This window comes from Venturia canescens, chromosome 5 (assembly GCF_019457755.1).
Source record: "Venturia canescens isolate UGA chromosome 5, ASM1945775v1, whole genome shotgun sequence".
Lineage (NCBI taxonomy): Eukaryota > Metazoa > Arthropoda > Insecta > Hymenoptera > Ichneumonidae > Venturia > Venturia canescens.
The window spans coordinates 1646077-1671416 of NC_057425.1; the positions used below are offsets into that span (position 1 = coordinate 1646077).

Genomic DNA, 25340 nt, shown 5'->3' on the forward strand with positions numbered 1-25340 from the left:
ATCCCGCCATTATCCCCTCTCCGTTGAATCGCAAAGAATTGTGGGTAATCTACGTAACTTCCCCCTCTGCGCAGTACCCCTACCACTGGTTAAATACGCTGAAAATTCAAGAAATCTTGGCACTTGGCACAATTAAGCGAGCAGTGAGTGATATAGGTTTTTCGAATTACTATAAATAATCAAAACGTCGCAATTGACGGGTCTAGTCAGACATAAAAACTCGTTGTTGTGGGAAAAAAAATTCCAAATTCTTGTGTTGGCAGCGCCATTGTGCAGCTTTCATAAACTATATTTCGTGTGACGCAATAGGAATTCGTCCTTTCTGTCGCGCTACCCGTGAGTGGAACATGTCGTATACGTCTGAACGAAGGTAAGTTCTTATTTTTTCACACGAATAAATCATTACAAAAAGTTCATTAGTGTACGAATCCGCAATTGTTTATCGACTCGACGACGTAACAAGCGATAAATTTAGATTCGCGAGCTCCGAGTCCTCGTGTTGAAATTCGAAAAAAAATTTCCGTCCCTAATCGGAGGGGAATGTACATGGGTGCTAGAGCGCTGACACAACATGGCGTGCGGCAAAAATTTTTTTTCACCTTTTGTCATTCTGCCACGCCGAATCATGCGAAATAATTCTGTATGTTCTTCCTCAATACACCAAATTCAATTTTCTTTTCGACAGCTCGCGACGTAATTATCTCTCATTGCGATCTATCGAACTTTGAATATATACAATTGGCATTTCAGACATCGCGATGCGAGCGCACCTCGTTCGCCCCCACGTTCAACCACGCTTTCGTTATTATAGACCACGCGTTAAAAACTGATAACGCTTCACACTAAACTGCGAATCTAATCGACATTTTAATAAAAATCACAAATTATCTTCATTGAACAAATCTTTCCTGAATCGTACAATTTTTTTTCTTTTTATCGTTTTCGATTCATTTTTGCACGCACGCTTCTGAAAAACGATGCGTCTTGTGTCTTTGTAAAAGCCACCATGCTTTCGCGTGACTCGCGTGAGTCACTGTCAATCCGTCGATTTTCGATGAGCGAATATGAAATTTTTTATAGCGGTTATAATCTTTGTCTCATCATTTTGCAATTTATACGAAACTTGGCTATTTTTTTCATATTATATATTTTTTTTAATTTCAATTTTTTTCCCCCCTTTTTCCACAATGCCCTCGTCCAACTCAATAGTTTTTTTTTTTTTTTTCAATGATTATGACTCATTTGGAATTCCTTTGATGAATGAGTATTTTTGGAATTGCACTAGAATTGACGAGTCACTTGGATTCCCCAAATTCGTTTGATCGCCATGACAAAGATTCATGCTTTATTTGCTCAATTGAATTCAGAATGTCTGCTTTTTCATTATTTTGTTCTCTCTTCAGTTGCAAAGTCCAAGGTTAGGTTGAGCAACAAATTTCTTGGCTAGACTTTGTACACAATTTTCAACGATAGTCTGAGTCAATGAATTTCCTATTTGATGCAATAACCACGATAAAAAAATACTCTGTTCTATTTACCGATGTGTCGTTCGGCTATTCACAGAAGTTTTTCTTTTTTTTTCGCAACAGGAACGAGGACCAATGGCAGGGCGAATCAAAAAATGGTCCAAGTGAAAATGAGGAATCTACCTACGATGGCCCACCAGGAATGGAACCCGATGGCGTCATCGAATCCACCTGGGAGGAAGTGAGTTTCAATTTTCAAGAATGACAATTTCCTACTATTCGCCAAAGACGTTCATTAAATACATATCATTTTACTTTATTCGTTAGGTCGTCGATAATTTCGATGACATGAACTTGAAAGAAGAGCTGCTGCGTGGTATATATGCTTATGGTTTTGAAAAACCTTCCGCGATCCAGCAACGCGCAATCCTTCCTTGCGTGAAGGGACTCGATGTTATTGCTCAGGCCCAATCTGGTAAGAATATTTGTAAACCTCTGTACATTGTTTGGTTTCTTTTCTCTTGCGACTGAGGATGAAATTTGAAAAAAACTTATTGCTGATAAAATATCATTTTTTTCAATGATCTGACTTGTTGAACAGAGAGATCGAAACTTTCGTCAAAAAAATAATCAAGCACACTTTACGCCTCAATAAAAAGTCCATTTTATGAACGGAAATTGAGACTGTGACTTGAAAAATTGAAGCATGAGAGCAATTTAGAAAATCACCCAAAAATTTAGCCCCAGAGGGGTTTTCGACCATGAAAAATCGGTAATAAAACTCGAAACGGATGACATTTTACAACTCGTTCATATATGACAGATGGCATTTTCCAGCCAGCCCTCCTCCCGAACCGCAGATGTTCATTTTCGTATATGAGAAAGACAGAGCTAATGTATAAGCAGGTGTTAGGATCCAGCCGTAATAAAACGATTCCTCTCGAATCCATTTTTCCTAGATTTCCCCTTCTCCCACCCCTCACTTTTGCCCTTTTGCTTCCTTCAATCGTTATTCAGCAAGTCTGAGGAGCAGGTATAAAATCGAGAAAAGCAGATCTTGACCAACGTGGAAAATTAATGGAAAAATTTCACGTTCGTACGGGCTTCAGCCACGTAAAATAAAATACCTGGAAATAGAGCTCAAAGCATTTTCATACTTTTCGGTAATTCGCTCATTGTCCATTTGGAAAAACCAAATTTTTAATCCGATTTCCGAAAGTCTTTCCCTATTGATATTCCCATCTGTAGAAAGTACAACGAACATCAGGTAATCGCTTCAGCATAAATCGAGCTTGAGTTAATAACTTGATGATTTTTCATATGCATAGAATCACTTCCCTCTATAGATAGTTTAACTTGAAACCGACCACAGTTTAGGAATTTATAGGTAATGGGAGTTTTGTTTATTCACTTCGATTTATATTACGAATTTTCTCCTTCCCAGTGAATAATATAAATAACATGAGAATCTTTGATTTCTAGGTACTGGCAAGACTGCGACGTTCTCTATTTCTATTCTGCAGCAAATTGACACGACTGTCCATGAATGCCAAGCATTGATTCTCGCTCCTACCCGTGAGCTGGCTCAGCAGGTAAATTAATCGTTTTAAAATCCTCTCCCATTGAAGAATTGATGGGAGAAACAACAACTCGATCTTCACTCAAATGTTGTTTTTCTTTTTAGATTCAAAAAGTAGTTATTGCTCTCGGTGACTTCATGAATGCGCAGTGCCATGCATGTATCGGTGGTACGAATGTGCGCGAAGATATGCGCAAACTTGAATTGGGCGTTCACGTTGTCGTTGGTACACCCGGCAGAGTTTATGACATGATAAGTCGACGCGCTTTACGCACAAACTTCATCAAGCTTTTCGTTCTCGATGAAGCCGATGAAATGTTGTCTCGTGGATTCAAAGATCAGATCCAGGATGTCTTCAAACTGCTCCCTAACGAAGTGCAGGTGTGTACAATTTTTCGTAATCATTCGGAACATTTCCATGTTTGTAAACGAATTCAAGAAAAAACTCGTACAGATCATCAAAAGAAACAAATTTTCATTTTTTTTTGTGAGGTCTTATTCTGAAGAGTCGGTTTTGTATTCGATCAAACGCTTTGTAGAAATAATTCAAGTTACATAATAGAGCGCACTTCCGGACGAGTGATTATAATGAAAAAAATATCATTTTCAGGTCATTTTGTTATCCGCTACGATGCCGAATGACGTATTGGAAGTATCGAAACTTTTCATGCGTTCGCCAATAACCATTCTCGTAAAGAAAGAGGAATTGACGCTGGAAGGTATCAAGCAATTCTTCATTTACGTCGAACGTGAGGAATGGAAGCTCGAAACACTTTGCGACTTGTACGAGACTCTGAGTATCACCCAGGCCGTAATATTCTGCAATACTCGGCGCAAGGTCGACTGGTTGACCGACAACATGCACAGTCGTGATTTCACCGTATCGGCCATGCACGGAGATATGGAGCAGCGCGAGCGTGATCTCATCATGCGACAATTCCGTAGCGGATCCTCTCGAGTGCTTATTACAACCGATCTTCTTGCTCGAGGAATTGACGTTCAGCAAGTTTCTCTTGTTATTAACTACGATCTTCCAGGCAACCGAGAGAACTACATTCACAGGTATTTTTACTTTTTGATCATACTTAAAAACAGAGCAAAACAAACATTCTTGTGAAAACTTCGTGGAAGTAACTTACGCGTTTAAATCGGCGAATAAGCGTTGAAAATATAGAAAAACTTTATTGTGACAGGAAAATCAATCTTTGCCGCACAATTCAGAATAATATATAGAAACTTGAAACGAAGAAATTCAAATTTTTTTGATTTCTTGAAAAAAAAAAGGATACAAAAGGACAAAGCGATTTCATTTTCTTTCTCAGTATTAATGTACGATACCCCGAAGAGTCATTCAACTTTATACAAATTGACACGATCGTGAATGAGTTTGGCTAAATTTGTATTTCTCATTGATTGTTCCTTCGAGTGAGCATTTGGCTCAATTGCCTCAAACAGAACCGATAAAAATGCAAAGTGCTCAAATATTTGGACGAATATAAATTAACACGGAACGATATGCAAGCTTTTATATCGCAAAGTTATGCATACTAATTTTCAAGGCCGCGTGAAAAGTCAATATTGTTTTTAAATATTTAGAGTAAATCTCGATGCCTCGTTCTTGACCGATCTTGAATTCTTAGTTTTATATTTTGCATTTAATTTTGCGTTCGCAAAATCTAAAAAATTCTCTAAAATTGATCGAACTGCAAAGTTTTCGAATTGTTACAATATTTTTACAAATTCATGTTTCATTTTACAGAATTGGTCGCGGTGGACGTTTCGGTCGTAAGGGAGTAGCAATCAACTTCGTGACCAATGATGACAAGAGAACAATGCACGATATCGAGACATTCTATAACACCAGAATCGATGAAATGCCAACAAATGTCGCGGATTTGATCTAAATCGCATGATCATTGGCTAAAATTTCATTATAATAAAAAAAAAAAGAAAAAAAAATAACAGAAAACAAAAAATAATACCGAGCTATATCAGCTGATCTCTCATGGTGTGTGAGTATATCGTTATATACTTGGGTTGAGTTTAAAAGTGAATCCGTAAGCGCTTTGTGTAACGCGATTTCACGAAAATTATTGTCCTCATCTGAAATTCGCTTTTTTCTGAGAAACAAAATAACAGAACAAAAAAACCTAATAAGAGTGAGTTTGTGGAATTACGATAGGTAGTTCTTTCCCGTTTACGACGAAAAAAAGGAAAAACAACCGTCTACGAAATATCTTACGTCCCTCAAAGACCGCTAATAATACCAGTTACTGGCTAATACTACTGTAATAATTAATTATTAGCATTAATATTAATATCAATTACTCATGATCTACTTCTATTGATGAAAAAAAAGTTAAAAGAAAGGACGCGTATACAGAGGAAAGATAAAAAAAAACGAAGAAGGAAGGGGGAAAAAGTTTGGATAGTTCGGCCCGTGCCGGAGGGCCTAGACCGAGCAGCATCGCTCTCGTTGCTCGCTCGCTCTCTCTCTCTCTCTCTGTTGACCCTCCACCGGCCGGATTCCACCATCCCGTAGAAACATTGAAATATTAACCAGGTTCTTTTGATTTTTCTTGTATCTTTATTTTCTTTTTTGCTCTCTCTCTCTCTCTCTCTATCTTTCTTCAAAATGTTCCGTCGAATTTTGTGTTTTTTCACGATGTTCGATGTCACGAACTACCTCGGGTTTATTCTTCTTTCTCTTACGATACATTCGACCGCGTATTTACGAGAAGAATCAATAGAGAGACGAAGAATAATCTCGAACGAATATCCTGATTCTAAAGGATCGATACAGCCTCGTCTACGACTCGTTTGTCTCGGCAGAGGTTTGGTTGGATTTTGGAAGGGCTTTTTCAATCACAAGCGCTCTCGGAGAAGATTGTATTTAGTACCGGGATAGATAGTTTCAATTTTGTATATCTTATATATCATAGGAGTAACCATTTATATACTGCTATGAGAAAAAAAGGAAAGAGAAGGGAAAACAAAAAATAATAATAATAATAAAGTCTTTGACCTCTCATGCCAAATGTTTATTGACCGTGATTTTAAGCGCTCTTGTAATGCGTGTACTTTATTAAACTTTTTGAGTTAAACTCCTTGCAGCTCCCGATTAAATTTGAAGAGAAAAACAATACGAGAAAAGAACCTGATCGACGGACAAACGCAGTCAACGCGAGTAAAATCGAGTACCGACTTGTCATTTTTCCTTCAACTTTTTTTGTTCGTGTATTATAATTTTGTGACATTCCAAAAACCAAAAAAAAAAAATAATTAGAGTGAAAAAGATACAATTGTTATTTTTCTTTGATGTAGAATTGTCTCGTGTATTCGCAGGGCATATATGAAATCAGTCTAGGAGTGGAAGTCCATTCTGTTTCCCCAATTAATGAATAAATCTCCTGAATTAACGATTTCTCCAAACGTATATGGGAATCTGATAACGAAGTTATTTATTGATCGGTTGTCCTCGGTTTTATAAAATAATCGTAGAATCATTATTTAATCTTTTATTGATAAATAAACACAACAATTGTGAAAATACATGATTCACCTATCAATCGGTTGTGGATTATTAACGCTTTGCCATCGTAATATAATTTGCTGATTTTTCGGTTTTTCTTTTTGTACATTTTTTGTAACAACATATTCATTGTAAATATTATCGATTTGATGAGCAACGGACTCTGGGGATCTTGTTAGATTTTCAGATTTTTCACAATGATTATCGTGTGCAAAAAACGTCTTTTATTCGAAAACTTCAAATGTATATACCTTGAAAAATAGCCTCGCAGATCGTACGCATTCTCTCTCGTCGAGTTCCAACAACACGAACGAGCCATCGCGCACGAAAATTAGTTTCTTTTTTCTCGCATAATTCGAGAGAATTTTCGAACGAGTTGGAAAATTGACCTCAACATTTTGTTCGGAGATGATAAAACGCTGAATGATCCAACTTCCGAGAAAATATAGCGTGAACCGAAACAATCTTCATTTACGTTGCTCGAGTATCTCAAATTCGAAGACACCTAGGAAATTGAATTTTCTCCCCTTCTAATAATGTCAAGGTACATATGATAGAGCTCCTCGTAGAATCCGACTGTACGACTGTGATAGCTTGACAGGCTACAACTCCATCACGTTACAATATGAGAGATAGATTCCAGAGAATTTTATGAAATCTTGATTGCATTGATCAACAAAGAAGATAAATAAATGAAAAGAATACGCCAGTAATGAGAATTAAATGATAGAAATAATGACGTATGGAAAAAAGTTAATAGGGGACTCGAGAAAATCAAGAGGATGAACACAGTCAACGCAGTCTTGTGCTTTTAACGGATTGTTGTCTATAATATGTATTTTCCAATTATTGTAAAACAAGCGATGTATCAATAAATATTTATTCAAGGAAGGTTGATTATTAACGGAATGCGCAATGAGTTTTCAAACTAAAAAGATCTCTTGAGTGTAAACGTAATAACAAATATGAGAGTGCAAAGTGCTTTTCCAACAACTTCTCATGAGACCCAAAAAAAGAAGACAAACACAATCTTTCCAATCAATTTCATTGCCTCACCGAGCCAACTAAACGCTGCAACGCCTTTTCCTCTTCTACCATTCTTTCGGAAATGACGGAGAAAAGGGAAATTAGATTTCGAAGAGACTAAACGAGATGAAAAAAACTTGGGATAATTCGACAACATATATTTTCATCATTCATAGTCGATGGATACATAACTCTGTTATTTTTCTTTTTTGGTTTCATTATTCATTTTAAATAGTTTTTCTCTCTAATATTGTTATATTTGTACATGATTCGCATTCAAATATTTGATACGATTGCGGAATGTTCACATATGTTTAACCACAATGATCGGTTTTCTCATTTCCTACGGCGATTTCAATTATATTTTTTCTTTAGTATCCTCTAGTGTCATGAATAATAATGAAATTGAAGGTGGATGAGACACGAAGTAAAATTGAGGGTATTTAGATTAATTTCGACGAAAGTACAATGTAAACTCGTAACGTCTTTCTAGAATTCGAATATCCAACCGGAAGTCAGGTCTTCTTTCGCACACTTATAATGATCAAACGCTTCCTTCGGCCCTCGGACAGTGCACCCCGAGAATTTGATATGTAGACTCCACGTTTTTTCTTCCCCGGATATGACACGTGCCTCGAGAAACCTTATGAAATAACTATCGTACTTTGGATAATTTCGTAGTGGACTTATCTTAAAAATGATAATTTACGAATTATGACATAATAGTTCTCTATTTGAGCAAATAATAAGATGACTCGATACAATACGAACTTCGTTTTGTCCACTCTGACGAGTATTTCAATCGAATGGACGACACCTTTAGTTGCATTGAAGAAAAGCGTATTTTCTTTGCTGCATGCCATCAGTTCTTTTTGTATTCGAAAAAAAATATTCAAGGAATATGCAACACACGATTGACAAAGTAACAGCAAATACTTTTTTTTTAAATATACGAAAAAATGGTTCACACTGTAAAATACAAGAGTGCACTGAAATTTTAAACAAACTGTACGTAATTAAATAATATCGACTTGTCGAAAATTGAACAGAAATATTCCGTCAAAGTAACGAAAGGTGTTTTCGTCTTTGTTTCAAAAACGTCCTCAAGACGAAACGAGTCTTTGACACAGCTTTTATTTAAACTACTATCTCCTGAAGTGGAAGGATATTTTGCGATACTATATCCCATTTGAACTTTCAATCAGCCATATTCATCTTTTCTTGGAGAATTTGGTAGTAGCATGCCTGAAAAAAAAAAAAAAACAGTGTGAATGAATGACGAGTTTCCACTGATTGCGAACTAAAATAAAGCTTCTCTACGGGGGTTTTTCAAGCCTTTCTCATAGGGCGTGTTAATCGGTAGACGAAATCGAACTTACTTTCAATGTGGTGAACATGATACCAAGCTCTCCATTTTCCAGGTACGGTTCCATAAAATCCTCGATAAAATGTATTTCACTACCCAACTGTAAAACACTCGCCCGAACTACTACAAAATTGAACACCGGGAACAATTCATCCATTGTCCATAAATAAGTTTCGCCTAATTGCTTTTGTACTGTCTGAAAAAGTATTTTCCACATGAATCCATTTGCAATTAGAACTGGATAATGGTAAAACGGCTCGAAAATTAATCGATTCCTCCATTTTACCTGTGTCATCTGTTCAAACGTATTTCTTATGACCAACAATTTTTCGAGAGGTGAAAAAGTTGTTTTCAATTGTTGCAACGTCTCGATAGCCTCGGTAAAGAAAGGTTCGCATTCACTCGCTAACGGAATATTAGCGAGACTCAAGTTTCTCGAATTTCCCCAAAATTTCCTGCGAGTACAATCCATTTATTATTAAGCATTCTTCATTATTTTGTATAGCAGTTTTGGAGCGTGCATCCAACTCACTGATCGATGTCTAAAAACGCCATCAGAGTTATATCCGGTTGCTTGTTCCATTTCATCAATCTCTCCCAATAAGCGTCATCTTCTTTCTTATTATGCAATGCGTACAAGACGAAAAGAGCTGAGTGAACCCGAGGCAATAAAATTGGATGTAAAATCGCGGCCGCACTTATAACTTTGCTGGAATCAATATGGAAAGAAATGTGTTACGAATTCGTAGCAGGGGGAAAGAGAATAATTTAATTTACCAAGTCACTTCGTCTTCGGACTCCAAAACGCACTCTTTGCCCCCCTTTGGCAACGCTGGGAAGAAGAGAGTCACGAGTTCGTAAATTCTCGACGTGATGCTTCTGAGTTCAGCGACAGCATGGCTCAGCAATAACGGATGTACCCGTACGCCACCGTAAGTGGCGGTATAAACGGTGGCAATTTCGACGAGCAACGAGCCCAGGGGATGCTCCGGGCTTTCGAACGCTTTCATGAGATAATCGTGGACCTCCGTGTAGCTGCTTAACGTCAACTTGTCACGACCGAAATTGGGAATCTTATTAAGTGATTCATTAAACTTTTCTTTGTCTTTGTCGGCCACCTTTGAAGGCGAAACTTCTCTCTTTCCGAGCGTCTTTTGATGAGATTTGTTTATTATCACAGCCACGTTTTGCCAGATTCTCTGACTCTCCGATGACTTGTCGTTATTACTGAACACGCTTTTCGCACCTGGTTCAGCTATGCCGAGCTGCTGATAACACTGACGGAATATCGCTCGCCATTTCTGATCAGGTGGTACGCACAACTTTCCAAAGGATCTAGAATTCATCAACGAATTTAGTTGAAGAGAAATTTTACACCGAAACAAAAAAAAATCTAATAGTTTGTGCTTACACTGGTTTGTCGTTCATTTCAGAACTTCCGGTTGCTTTGTTTATTTGCAAAACCGCGTTGACTTTGACTCCCTCGTTCCAAGCCCCGATAATATTACCCTCGAGTTTGTCTCCGCTCCGGAAGGTCAACGTTCCTTTACCACCAAATATACCGGCCGATTTAAATTCACCTTCGTAATGAGTTCCATCCTCGAAAACCATAACACCGTGACCCTAGAAATGACGAAAGGATGTTTCACTTCTAAGTGATCTTTGAAACATTGAAAAAATTGACGATTTCGAAAACAACATTTTTTGTTGTTTTTCTAGTACCGTGAGAATATCCTGGGCGAAAACTCCTTCGTAATATATTCCATCCAGCGTCACGATCAAACCACAACCGTGCTTCGTGTCATTGCTCCACGAACCCAGGTACTTTTCGCCTACGAAAAGATAATTCGATTCAGAAATGTGTACCATCAGATGTCAAAACCTGACTCTAAGCTTAATGCCGAAACTCTTAAGTTTGAAAAATGAGAATTAATAGAATAAAGTTTCAAAATAATTTGAATTTTTTTTAAATTTTTGTCGATTACCTGTCATAATGTCGTCCATAATTCCATAGCCTTGTTTTACGCCATTTGCCCATTCGCCGATATAAACAGAAGCTACGGAAGCCATGAATTGACCTTCTTTCTTCATGCCATGTCCGTGCGGTAAACCATCCTTGAAGTATCCCTCGTACAAATCACCGTTCACGTATCTGTACACATCGTTTTATCGAACATCCAATTGTTGGATATAAATTACAATTGTTAAATATTTTTACTGAAAGTGACGTGAACCAAGACAAGAAATTGATTTTATAAAAACAATGATGAAATTATAACCGAAAAAATACGTAACTCATTTTCATTTTTGCCCTCCAGATTGAGAGTATAATGAAATAAAAAGTAAAATTTATGACACAATTTTAAAAGTAACTGACTTGAAGCTACCGTGTCCATTCTGTTGGCCATCTTTCCATTGGCCTTCGTAAATTCCTTGTGCAGGCAATTCCATTTTGCCACTGCCTTGAATAACGCCTTTGTGGAATTGGCCCGTATACATACGGCCGTCGTTCCACTCGAGCTTCCCAAAGCCATGAGGCTTACCGTTCAACCACCGACCTGTGAAAGGCGAAAGTGACTGTGAGCTATAATAACCGTACAGTCAATTATTTCAACTTTCTTTCAGCTCCTCGATGCAAAAAACTTCCACGAACCGGTATATTTGGCGTCTTTGTAAAATTGATGTTTCAGGTAACAGTAAGAGCTGGTGCGCACGAGTGGTGGAACGTGACCGATTACACGTTGCAAACTACATTTTATCGCACCCTGCAGAGCTTGCAACCAATCGTTTCGTTCCGTTGGCGTTGGTGTGTAGAGGATCAAATTTTCCTCTGGTGCTGTTATCGTTATCACGTTCTGTAATTATTTAAAATCATTTTATCAATAAATCGATTCAATCGTTTCATAGAACTTGTCGATTCGTAAAACTGAATTCTGGACGTTCGAGTACTACCTGTAAGGTTTCCGAATCAGCTTGCGGCTCGACCCACAGAGTCGGTAATTGGTGCACCGTATTTGACGTTCCAATGACATGAACGAATATATCGGTCAACAATACGAACCAGTGACTGGTAAATCTGCTTGAATTCAACAGTGCCAATGGATAAGTTCTCGATTCTCGGATGAGTCTCCGTTCCGGGGATCGCAGTAGATCGACCAATTTACCGGAACTTTCCCAAAACGCTTTCGTAACGTCAGCTTCTTTCTGACGTTTTTCTTGCTCGTCGCACATACGTTCCCACTTAATAAGGGCTTCCTGAAGTCTCTCAATGCCCATTTTTGTCCCATTCGATTTGATCAAATGGGCGATCATTGTTTTGTACCTGTAAAAACGTATAAAGCGAATATTGTTCTATTATCCGTTGTGAAAGCTTTTGAGACAGATTTTTGAAGTAATTTTTCAAACATTCTAATTTTTAGAATTGTCTTTAATCGTGGTAGTTTAGGTACGTTTTCCTATATCGTATTTTTTAAGAAGAATCTGGAACAATACCTATTGAGTCGATAAAGGGGATGTTTCAGTGCCGTTGTTATTATTGCCTCGTTCCCATTTTTCGTTGCATCGCTCGCTCGTATTTTTTCGGAAAATAATCTCTTCAGGGTCTGCGGTACTTCGTTGACGATTTTGGTCATTCGAGTAAAGCCTCCGAGTGATATAACGTCGCAAATTGCGTTAAGATAATATTTGTACACAGTGACAAATTCTTCGATATTGGCAACGAGTACGACTTCGTACGCTTCGCCAATATGATTAAAATAATCCCAAAGACTAAGAACATTCAGAGCTGTGAAGCTCATCAATTCGGTGTAACAACGACAGAGCGTTTCATAAACGTTTGATTCTTGTGTCACACCGGCTTTCTTCTGAAACGGTTTTATTAAATGTTGATAAACCACCAGCATCTCTTCCAAAAATATCTGATCCGTTATTAAATCCTCGGATATATCGCTTATCGGCTGATTTATTATTGCACAACAAGAATAAGGACCCGAACAGGACACTAGTTTTGGGCTGTGATCCTTGTTCGCAGAGACATCTAAAATCACCATTTCTTCGGGTTTACTGAAAACGAAATTTGTTTGAGTATTAGATTCATTTTTTCATTCTTGAAAATAAGAAAAAAAAACAATACGTTAAACCACACTAATTTGAAAATTGAATAGTTGAGAAAATTGAAAAAAATTTCGAGATTGAGATCGAACTCGGTAATTCTCGAAGGTGGTAATACCTTGATTTCCCAGTAAAAAATAAGCCGTGATGCATCATGACGAGACTATGGTTGGCGCCGGCAGCCATATCGATGGCTCTTTCGTTGATGCATCTTCTCGTATCGAACATTTTGGGTGAGCTTTGATCGTCTTTGGAGTCACGCGAGACTTGACGGAAGTTGTTTCTACCCCAGGCGTAAACCCGTCCATCGAGGGTGAGGGCCAAAGTGTGCGAAGCCCCACAAGTAATTTTTTTAATGCCGGTATTGTTGAATTTGGTGACAAGAACGGGTTTCGTGCGACTGATTATGTCACCGGTTCCCAATTGGCCGTAACGAAAATCGCCCCAAGTCCACAGCTCGGTCGAGAGTAAATTATTGCCAGCGTGTACCAGTGAATTGATACGTTCGTTGAGTCCTTGTTGGGAAAGATCGTGCTCTAAGGAGCCGGTGCTCGAGGACCATGGAAATTCCTCGCATCTGAGACTGTGTGCCAAGCTGGTAGAATTTTTTTTACAATCGTTGTCAGGGATCGGCTCACACTCGCTGATAATAATATCGTCGCGGCTGTCGTTGATGTCGGAGCTGCCGCTCATGTGTCTCGACAACGTGACAACTTTGTCGCCCATCGTTTTGACTCCTTCGTAAACGAAGTTGGCCATGGTCGAGACGTTTTGTTTGATCGTGCCTTGACCTCGTTCCGTGCTTAGATCGGCACTACCCTGCAAATCTTCTTTGGCGTTACCATAAGATGAAACCCAGGACAATTGTCTCGTGAGAAATTGTCTGGCGGCCTCGGTGTTGATGAATATGACATTTTTCTTCTCCTCCTTCGAGGCCTCAACGCTTTCGAAGCAATTATCATCGCCATTCGTTAAAATCATACTCGAATTTCGATCCCCCTTACCAACGATCTCACCCAAACGCAATATTTCGTCGTGTTTCCCCGTTATCGACATCGGACTCGTCGAATTCATGGAATGGTCGTCGCTGAATTGCTGCCGGTGCATACTCATCGGGCAAGTGTCCGACGACGTCATACTCATCGGACTTGGCATCACGTTATTGATACAATGGGGACACGAATTGACGAAAACTTCTTCAACGTCGTTCTCACTGTCCGTATCGTCTTTTGCTATTCTCGTCATTTTTCGAGCTATTGCTACGTTGAAATTGTTACCACATGCCACATCCGATACTGTTCGTCCGTCAAAAAATATTACTTTCTTCGCTGTTGTGCATTTTATATCGATCTGAGGCTGATCTCCGCTCGCCCAAAGCTGACCACTCTCCGTGACCAGAAGTAACGACGTGTCGCTCACTGCCAAAGTTTTGATTTTTATCACATCGTTCTCTTGCTTGAATCTGCAACAAAAGGATATTTATATTATTCTTAGCGCTATTGTTATATCCAAGCCTGATTCAACTTTGAAGTCGATAACAATATTTCTGACAAGCATTCCATAATTTAAGAATATGACAATTCATTTTCAAGATAATTGCCAGACCGGTGTGAGTTCATTCATTGTCGTTTCTCCACTATTCTGTTACTTCATTTAGACTTGAATAATGCGATCAATTCAATCTGAACTGAATTTTCCAGAGGTTCAACGAGAGTTGGTCAATTTGCTAAGATTTTTTGTACACTTGTCTGAATATTTTTGCAATGCAAGATTATTGTTTCGTACAATAAGCATGCATTAAAATGATGAATTCATTATTGCACTGTGAGGATCCAAACTCCATGAAATTTTCTTGCGTTTGACCAACGGTAAGGAACAATTTTAATTCCACTTACCCATGACTGCAATATTTGACATCTTCCCTGAGTACAATAGTCTCAACGACGCTCATATCGTCTGGTAGAATTTTGATGACACAGCCATCATCTTTGACAACAAAGAGATGCTCGCTGTTGGATGCGATATCGACAGCGGTGAATTCAACGCGTTTGAGAACAAGAGTAGGCGGCGATATATTTTCATCGTGTGAAACTTCGCCGTGATAAAGATTGCATGTATTTGTCGATACGAAAATGTGATCTTTGACATTAACCAACTTGCGGATGACACCGTTGGGTTTGTCCCCAAAAGTAAGGTCGATCCTATCCACTCCTCGCCACAGGTACATGTGATATTTCTCCATAATAATGATAATAATAACAACAACAACAATAACAGAGAACGAGAATAATAGTGCGGAGAGACGTTACACCAACGAGTATTCATACGTCGTTTCGACCACGGCACTCGATCTTTTTCCACATAACCAATTAAATAATAATAAAAATCGGCCTTGCCCACGATAAACTTGTCTGTCCCCCGTAAAACCAGCTTTTCACATTTCTTTGTCATTTTATCAGCCCGGTGATTGTTGCATTTATTCTCGGAACGATCATCGCTCTGCTGGTTGATAATAATTCTGACATGTCGCGAGACTCCCGAACCTCTCCACTCAAATACCCTTGACGAATGTCGAGCGAATTTTCCAGGTACTCAAACACATAATAACCACTTTAATTTCGAAATATCGCTAACATTTTGAGGACTAAATACGGAAACAGGACATAAACCAAGATCACCAACAATCACCTCTTGTACTCGCGCAAGATCTTATGCATCATACATCATATGGACTTGACAGAACGGAGGACAGAGATGGCAGATTCACCGCCATCAGCGACGCCCTCTTTTCGCGCCAACTCTCGCCTGTTCCGATAAATGTCAGATGTCGGTAACTCAGAAAACCTGTTTATCAGTCCCAGGGCTGCACATGCACATGTCTGTTAGTCAATTCCATATGGTTTGTTTTATTATATTTAGACATTTTTCTAAGGCGGTTCAATCGAAACAAGAATATGATACGCAAAACTTCAGTTAATACAAATTATTTCGATTTTTTTAAGTAAAATCTGTCAGAATAAATCTGACATTAAATGGTTTCCATTGAATTTAATTTTTCACCTATATTGGCCGTGAGCGAGTAGTGCATGAAATCAAACAAAAACAAGAGTTATTTTCGTATTATGTATGGACCTGAAGAAGTTGGCTCGATTTTGGGGCCGAAGTGGTTCGACGAAAACGACAAATTTGGATGAAGCACTGCGGAATGACATCGTCACCGATGCTCATAAATTGCCGATCGATCAGCTGCTCGATAATCACAGAGTCGATCCGAAACGCGGTCTCGCTACGTCAAGGGCGAAAGAGTTGTGGCGGAAAAGTGGCCCAAACGCTTTGACGCCGCCCAAAAAGTCACCTGAGATTCTTAAACTTTTTCGTTATTGCTGCGGTGGATTTTCGCTCCTCATATGGGTTCATTAATGTCACAAATTGTTTCTCCATTTTTCCAAGTTCATTCTTATTGTTATCGGAGATTTTTTATCATTCGATAATCCATTTTATCATTGATCAACAAAAATATATTTTTACTTAACAATGTTTGAATTCTGAGTTTTCTGACGTCTAAAAATCTTCTGATTACCAACGATTTTTTTCATTCAACAATTTTAACGTTCATTCGAAATTGAAAAACTTTATGAACCAGTATTTTTTCTAACCTATAAAGTAACCATAAAAATACAATTTTATCAGGTTGGCTCGTTTCTCTGCTTCGGCAGTTACATTCTCGAATACAGTACTCGAGACGAAGTGTCACAGGATCATTTATGGCTCGGAGTGGTTTTAATCGTGTTGATAATGGTGACCGGAATGTTCAGTTATTACCAGGAATCGAAAAGCTCGAAAATCATGGAATCTTTCAACCAAATGTTGCCCCAACGAACGAAAGTGATTCGGGACTCGGAGACAAGAGAATTGAACGTGACCGAATTGGTCGTCGGGGACATTGTCCTCGTCGAGACCGGTGACCGTATACCCGCTGACATTAGGATCCTGGAATGTCAAGGTCACTGTCACCTTCTACTTTCTTCTTTTTCCCCTCCGTATCGCCGGTTTATCGCTTCGCCTTTCTCCGTCCCTTCTTCACTAACTCTGAGTCTTTTCAAGTGCTTTTTTTTTACAATTCACTTTAAGGACGTATTTCCCATTTATCTTCAATTTTTTCACTCATTTTCTAATCTTTGCTCTCAGAAAATCTTTCATTCGTAAATTTATTTTTTTTTCCTAATGCCATTGAAGTTTCACTCCACAATTTTACAACGAATTTATTCCTAAGGCCTGAAAGTCGATAATTCCTCGATAACCGGTGAATCAATGGCGCTTTTACGCTCCGTACAAGCTTCCGAAGGGAGCGTTATAGAGGCCAAGAATATGGCTTTTTTCTCAACCAACGCTGTCGAAGGTAATTTTACCGTCCCCGTAAAAAAAAATCCGCCCACGTCTTGTCGATCGTGAGAAAATGAAGAAAATTCATTTTTCTCCAAAGTTTTATGATTCGTAAGAAAATGAATGAAGTTTGGGTAACTCCTGCACTGCGTGCTAGTCAAACGAGTGCTAAACTTTCAAAACGCTTTTAAACCAAGTTCAACGTACCGATTAAACTTTTTGCTGGTAAATATGTATTCAAGCATACTTTATTAACGTGAAAAAATATTAAAAATGATAGTTTTGCAAAACTAACAACTGACAGATGCAAACTTCCATGATGACACATTTTCGCAGCTGTTTTTCAAATAATCGCCTGTATTTTTCAACCGACTTTGTTGCGCCAAGTCTCATTTTCTTCCTCAACCGATCCTCTACGAATTCACCGCGTAGATTCTCCTTTAAACTCATTCCTGAGAGATATTATGAATTAAAAAGTTTTTTCACTCAATGAACAATTAGCTGCAACGGCGAAACGATCGAGTTAAAAAAACAACTACGTGGTGGATTCGTAGATTGATTGATTGATTGAGTTTATTAGGCCACGGAAAACATTCCATTGGGCCAATCATGAAAATACATAGAAGACAGTGAAAAGTCTTAAAATAGTGGATCAAATAAAACAATGATGGTATAAATAAACATCAAAGCAGAAAAGACAGTAAATATAATATCAAATAAAATAAAACAAAATAATACAAAGTAATATAATAATAAAATAATAATGATGTAAGTAAGTAATTAAGTAATGTACAAGAAAAAAAGATAAATTAGAAAACACAATTTGGGATACTTAAGACAGCAGAGAAAAATAAGGTAGCACGTCTGAATATCACAGTCAAAATATCACACGAAAAAATATCACGGACAATATATCACCACGACAAAATATCACACGTCAAAAGATCACGCACACAAAATATAACACGTCAAAAGATCACGCACACAAAATGTCACAAGACCACAAATAATTGTGACAAAATATATCGCATCGATATAGTATATAGAGGCAAATCTCGAATATATCACGGATTAGTCGAAGCTCAATTTTTGTTTGTGTGGTGATGTATGTGATTGTCTGTTTAGGTTTGTCTGTGTACAAGTATTGTTTGGGTTTGTTTGGGTAGGGATGCATGTGTTTGTCTGCTTTGGTTTGTTTGTGTAAGGATGTATGTGTTTGTCTGTTCGGGTTTGTTTTTGTAAGGATGTATGTATTTGTTTGTTTGGGTTTGTTTGTGTAGAGATGTATATGTTTATCTGTTTCAGTTAGTTTATGTGAGGTTATACTGCGGGTTTGTTTGAAACCCAAAACAATTTAATTGAAACCTTTAATAATTTAATGGTGATACACTGTCCGTGTGATATTTTGTCGATGTGATATTTTGTAGTGTGATTTCTTGTCGGTGTGATATTTTGACCGCGTGATATTTTGTCGTGTGATTTTTTGTCGGTGATATTTTGTCAGTGTTTTTTTGTCGTGTGATTTACAGTCATGGAACCAAAAATAATAGTAGAATGATGCTGATGTTAAGTACAGTAGTAATTAAAAGTAGTAATAATAGTAAAATAATAATAATAGTAATAGTAATAGTAATAATAAAAAATAATAATAGTAATAAAAAAATAGTAATAATAGTAAAATAATAAAAAAATAACAGTAGTAATAAAAGTAATAAAAATAGTAATAATAAAATAATAGACTAGTATACAATATGAGAAACGCAGTGAGGGCTATAATTAAGGACTAATACAATGATAGCGCAAGGGTTTATCGTCCCCAATAGGGGAAAAAGCAGTATCAGAGAAAGCCACCAAAACGTGAGAATGAAGAAACAAATTCATCAGTCAACAGAAATTAATAAATCAAAGAACAGAGTTACGAGAGGATAAGGAAAAGAGGATTGTAGAGGACGAACAAAATGAGACTTGTTGCAACAAGATCGATGAAAAAATGCAGATAATTTTTTGAAAAATACCAGTGAAAATGTGTCAGCGTGGAAATTTGCGTTTATCAGTCGATGCTTTCGCAAAACTAGCGTTTTTAATATTTTTACGTCTCAATAAGATACGCTGTAATACAAATCCACTAAAAATGCGTTTAATCGTTACTTTAAACTCGATCTAAAAGGGTTTTGAAAATTCAGCACTCATTCGACTAGCGTGCAGTACAGGAGTTACCTTAATTGAAAAAATTGCTTCCACAAAATCGTTTTATTATATCGTAATAAAATAGAGAAAGTGAAAAGCACGAATTTCCTTTTCGAAATAATTTCACGACTAAACATTAATGAAACGTAGAATGATGTAAACGAAAATAGACGATTTTATAAAGTGAAATTTGACGCGAATTTTTTGCACAAACGAGGCACCTTTGATCCACTAATTTCTCGAGTCTGGGCGACGAAACAGGCACTGGCAAAGGAATAGTCGTTGCCTGCGGTGACCAGACGGTGATGGGGAGAGTAGCGAAGCTGACTTCGAGATTGTCGGCCAGGCCGACGCCCCTGTCCCGCGAAATTTCTACCTTTATGCGCTACATATCCTGCTGGGCTGTTTTCCTCGGTTCCTTTTTTTTCTTCACTTCGATTGGAATCGGCTACGACTGGATCGACGCGATCGTCTTCCTCATCGGCATCATCGTCGCGAACGTTCCCGAGGGGCTCTTGGCCACGGTCACAGTCAGCTTGACGCTCACCGCGAAACGAATGGCGAGCAAAAACTGCCTCGTCAAGAACCTCGAGGCGATCGAGACGCTGGGCTGCACCTCGGTCATTTGCAGCGACAAAACTGGCACTTTGACACAAAACAAAATGACGGTGAGAAATTTTCCTTCGGATTTGCTCGCTTTGCCATTAAAATGTCCACTTTCTGAGCCGGGTGGGGTTCAATATGTCGAATAACTGAATTGTAGAACGGTCGATATTTCGAAATTTTAAAAGTTGTGATATCAGTTTGGAGAAAAATAAGTTATTCGAAATTCTTATTCCCGATCAACTATTCAGCAGATTGCGCGTTTAATAAAAAATTCCTTCTTTGAATTCATATTTACCAGAAAATATATATTTCGATAGTTTTCATTTCGAATGCTATTTTAACAGACCATCCGAATGTCAAAAGTTCATATTTTCGAATTCAAAATGGACAGTAACTGTTTTACAGACAGACCAGAATATAGAGTAGCAAAAAATCGAAAGTGAATTTTTCGAGCCTATAAAACTTGGATATGCAGAATAGCGATGGCTCGAAAAGGCGAAAGTCAAAATGGCGATGTTTAAAATGGGAGATCACCGGTCTGAGTAAGTGAGTGAGTGAGACGCGTGTATTTGGAGCTCCGCTGCATTTCTTTATTTTGATCGATCGACTTTCTAACGTTTCGCTATTTTGACTGTTCGACTTTTTGGTGTTTCAGTATTTTGACCTCAGTAATATTTCGTATTTCGTTATTATATTTTCAAAATTGTGAATTTTCACAGTATCGCTGACTGTAGTAATTTATGAATCGAAAGAGTGATAGTCGAATTTTCGAAAAATCGATATTTTAATCATCGTCCTATGGGCGCGATTGTTACACTCTATTTTCGATGTAAACGTTCTTCGAACCTTGCAGTTTCTGCTTTATTTATTTTCGGCATTCAAAGCTCTAGTCGAATCTATCCGTCTCCATATTATCATTCGAAGTTTATAAATTCGAGATTTTAGCTGTTCGAAATTTTAGTCATTCCAACATTTGATCCCCACCCCTCTGAGCCTCGAACTCAATCCTCGAGATTCAATGAGCTTCCTTCGGATTTTCCGTCGCAAAAGGTCCGTCACATGTGGTACGACGGCCAGTTGAAGGAAGTCATGGCCTCGGACACCTGGCGAAAATACGCGAACAGTCGCGGCTTCGAAAACCTCGCGAGAATAGCGAGCCTCTGCAACCGGGCGGAGTGGGCGTCCCCGTCCCCGTCCGAGAGCGCGAGGCCGACACCGCTGAACAAGAGGAACGTCCGGGGCGACGCTTCCGACGTGGCGCTGTTGAAGTGCATGGAGATGCTCGTGAAAGGTGGCTCCGAGACTTTTCGAGCCGAGTACGCGAAGGTGCGTTTCGAAAGACGAAAAATCGGTAAAATTAGGAAGAACTGCTTTTGCTCGATCGATAAACTCTCATTTTCCGAATCGAGGTCTTCGAAATTCCTTTCAATTCGACCGACAAGTTCCAAGCGAACGTCCACGCCAAAAACGGTAAATACTTGGTCTCGTTGAAAGGAGCGCCGGAAAGAGTGCTCGCACGATGCTCCACGATTGCGCGCGGCGATGGGACGCAAAACTTGACCCAAGAGATGCGAAGCACTTACACCAAATCCTGCTACGATCTCGCCAACAATGGCGAACGCGTGTTGGGCTTCGCCGATCTGGAATTAGCCGAAAACAAGTTCCCGAAGGGCTTCCCCTTCAGCGCTGATCCACCCAACTTCCCATTGGCCGATTTGAGATTGGTAAATGCAAATGATTCCACTCTTATCTTCCTCGAATGTTTCCGGGATGCTCCAACGGGAATTGGGGGAAAGCGGCGCAACTATTTTTAAATCGGACAATCGATTCTCCATTTTCACCCTTCAAATTGTCGTCCCAATATTCTCTGCTTCCATTTCACGAGCTTTTCGTCCAACTAGCTTCCCCAGAGAGTTTAAAGTCTCAAGATTTTTCATTGTCGAGCCTCGCCCCTTCGCCCTCTTTCCCGGGGGCCCGGGTTGCGAGTATAAATAACGAAAGCTCCACGCGAAAAGGTTGGCCTGATATCGATGATGGATCCTCCAAGGCCGAGCGTCCCGGACGCAGTGTACAAATGTCGGTGCGCTGGAATCAAGGTGATCATGGTGACCGGGGACCACCCCGACACAGCCAGGGCCGTAGCCAAATACGTCGGTATCGTGACCGTCGATTTCGAGAACGAGAACGAGAGCCATCGATCGATCGTCGTGACCGGGGACGAGCTGCGGGCCTTCAGCGACGATCAACTCGACTCGCTCATCCGGCGCTATCCGGAGATCGTTTTCGCGCGTACTTCTCCCGTGCAGAAATTGCAGATCGTCGAGAGCTGCCAGAGGCTGCATCTGATAACGGCCGTCACCGGGGACGGAGTGAACGACTCGCCGGCGCTGAAAAAAGCCGACATCGGAATCGCCATGGGCATAGCCGGTGAGTCCCGGCGCAGCGTTGAGTCCTCGGAGAGTTTAAAAAGTCATGAAAACTCGCAGGATCCGATGTGACCAGACAGGTGGCCGACTTGATCCTCCTCGATGACAACTTCGCCTCGATTGTCACCGGGATCGAGGAAGGCCGCAGAATCTTCGACAACCTCAAGTCGAGCATCGCCTACACCCTGGCGAGCAACGTTCCCGAAATAACCCCCTTCCTTGCCTTCATCCTCCTGGGAATCCCTTTGCCCGTCGGAGTCATCTGCGTCCTGTGCATCGACCTTGGCACGGACATGTGGCCTGCTGTCTCGCTCGCTTACGAAAACTCGGAAAGTGACATCATGTCGAGGTGAAATTCATTTATTTTACCATTTCCCGGAGCAACCTCGTCAGGCCCGAGGGGCTCGACGATTTTACCTCAAATCTTGAATTTCCTCCAAAATACTGTTCGCTCACGAAAAAAAAAAAAAAAAAACATCAAATTATTCCACGGGGGGTTAAGGAAGTTGAGGCTGACAGTCATGTTTTTTACCCAAAAGTTATGACCTGTACCTTTCAAAAGTTAGGCCAGTTTACAGTTTGGCAATGTTGCATACACTTTAAAGAAAAGTTGGGGAAGAAAGGACGAAAAACTGGTGAAAGCTCAGTCGAAAACACGAACGGTGACGATTCTAGCCTCAAAAAACTGCACGGGAAAAGGATTATTATTAATATAATCTCAGCGAATCTCCTAATAAATCTGAAAAAATTGGCATTATTCGGCAAGCCTTGCTCATGTTGCCCAAAAAATTTCATATTTTTAGATTCATTTTTAACGGAGATGTCACTGAATGTGTCTTGACTTCGATAAGATTACATGTTATTTGGCCCAAATTGTTATTGATTTTTCTCAGCAATGACGCTCCTAAACTGTCTGAAAATTTATAACTGATTTTTTCTTTACACTTCACTTTATAAAATGCAATCGGTTTAAAAGCGATGACATCATTTTCATTCTAACGCCACAACGAAGAAAATCGACGCGAAAATTTCCATGGTAATGAAGGAGCAATTTTCTGCCTTGCCGTACTAAATCTATCTTTAGAAGCTGCAGATAATACAAATCTATTTTATTGATTGTGACATCATAGTACGATATGCGAACAAAATTTCCTGAATTTAAAAAAATCGAATATCAATAACAGTGTAAATCGAAACGTACTCGAGCGATCCTTTTGAAATTCGGCATGTTACTGCACAATTGTCCAGGTATCTGCGAGAGCTTTTTTCCAATTTTTAATAATTATTAATTTTACAATAACAAATAGGCTCATTTTTAAGGCAAAAATCGGTGTTTTCACTTTTAAGTGTCACAAAAAATGCCAAAAAATCGAAAAAAAAAAAAATACTTTCGTAAATACCCGGTCAGTCGTGTAATGAAGAACCACGTCAAATTTCAAAAGGATCGGTCAAGATCGATTTATAGTGTTGACAGCGATGGGCAACCTTTTTCCGGAGTGCCTCTGAAGATTTGCTAGCATCGAGTCAATTATCGATGTCCGTGTTTTAAAAGTCCCGAAAATATTGTTCATGTATCGTAGCACGATGTGAAAATTAATAAAATTGTTTTCGTAACGTCCTTGAAACAGTGGAATGAGATGCCGACCAAATTGATAGATTATTAAATGGAGAATTAAAAAAAACGTGATAGATTCAATAATTTCTTGTTATCGGTCAACGAATGGTGGAAAAAATGTTCTCAGCGGAGCTCTCGAGTGAGAATAAACAAGCAAGTTTATAAATTGGCACGCAGGCGTCCCAGGATCCCGAACTTGGATCATCTCGTCAGTAGGAAATTGGTGTTCATGGCATACGGACAGATCGGAATAATCGAAGCGGCGGCAGGCTTTTTCACGTACCTGGTGGTGATGGCCGAGCACGGATTTCTGCCCCAGAGACTGCTGGGTCTGCGTCCGTACTGGGACAGCGAGGCGATAAACGATTTGAGCGACAGTTTCGAGCAGGAGTGGACCTACGAGGAGCGCAAGAGGCTCGAGTACACGTGTCACACGGCGTTTTTTGTGAGCATCGTGATCGTACAATGGGCGGACGTGATAGCGTGCAAGAGCCGGAGAGTCTCGATATTCCAGAAGGGAATGAGCAACTGGACTCTGAACTTTGGGCTTTTGTTCGAGCTCGGGATGGCGTGTTTCGTGTGTTACGCGCCCTACATGGACGTCGTCCTCAAGACTTATCCGCTCCAAGTCTCCTGGTGGTTCCCGGGCCTTCCCTTCGCTCTGTACATCCTCATTTACGACGAGCTGAGGAAACTGTGGATCCGAAATAACCGGGGGGGTTGGTGGGACCGGGAAACTTCGTATTGACGGAAATTTGAGGAAACTTCGATCGGGAAAGCGCCAAAGGAAATGCGATTGAGGATGGCGAGTCGGGGACGGTTTCGGGGAAGCAGGAACGCCCTTTGGGCAAACTTTTTCATGGTTCTTTCGAATAAGATCGATGGACTAGGGACTGGAGGACTTTGAACAACTTGCCACGAAGCAGCATCTGCTCCAAGGACGCTTTTAATCGGAGGCTCAGATCGAACCGCGATTAATTGTTCCGACACGAGGGCACTCCGCTTTACTCTCGGACTGCGCGCATCGAGACTTTTCCTCTTTTC

The 25340-nt window shown here is 39.5% G+C and overlaps 3 protein-coding genes across 3 annotated transcripts; 2 read left to right on the forward strand and 1 right to left on the reverse strand.

The window, feature by feature from the left end:
• The first annotated feature begins 145 nt into the window (after nt 1–145).
• On the forward strand, nt 146–7468 carry eIF4A (eukaryotic translation initiation factor 4A). Its single transcript, XM_043419831.1, has 7 exons — nt 146–370; nt 1590–1707; nt 1794–1941; nt 2949–3058; nt 3151–3426; nt 3656–4107; nt 4805–7468. Exons 1-7 carry the CDS (start codon nt 348–350, stop codon nt 4947–4949), a joined length of 1272 nt encoding a protein of 423 aa, XP_043275766.1. The 5' UTR covers nt 146–347; the 3' UTR covers nt 4950–7468.
• Nucleotides 6321–25044, forward strand: LOC122411197 (sodium/potassium-transporting ATPase subunit alpha-like; the record flags this gene model as incomplete). Its single annotated transcript, XM_043419825.1, has 10 exons — nt 6321–6346; nt 16262–16490; nt 16770–17082; nt 17353–17478; nt 19911–20317; nt 21306–21581; nt 21665–21979; nt 22271–22682; nt 22742–23030; nt 24474–25044. Coding segments are annotated over 10 exons (2964 nt in total), but the record flags the coding sequence as incomplete, so codon positions are not given.
• Als2 (Amyotrophic lateral sclerosis 2) lies at nt 7741–15806 on the reverse strand. The gene is made up of 14 exons (XM_043419824.1): nt 14975–15806; nt 13198–14541; nt 12462–13031; nt 11922–12291; nt 11623–11824; nt 11347–11527; nt 10955–11121; nt 10692–10801; nt 10381–10592; nt 9747–10304; nt 9502–9678; nt 9256–9424; nt 8983–9165; nt 7741–8848 (listed from the first exon to the last, which is right to left on the reverse strand). The coding sequence occupies exons 1-14, from the start codon at nt 15319–15321 to the stop codon at nt 8801–8803; spliced, it is 4638 nt and encodes a 1545-aa protein (XP_043275759.1). The 5' UTR covers nt 15322–15806; the 3' UTR covers nt 7741–8800.
• Nucleotides 25045–25340: the final 296 nt, after the last annotated feature.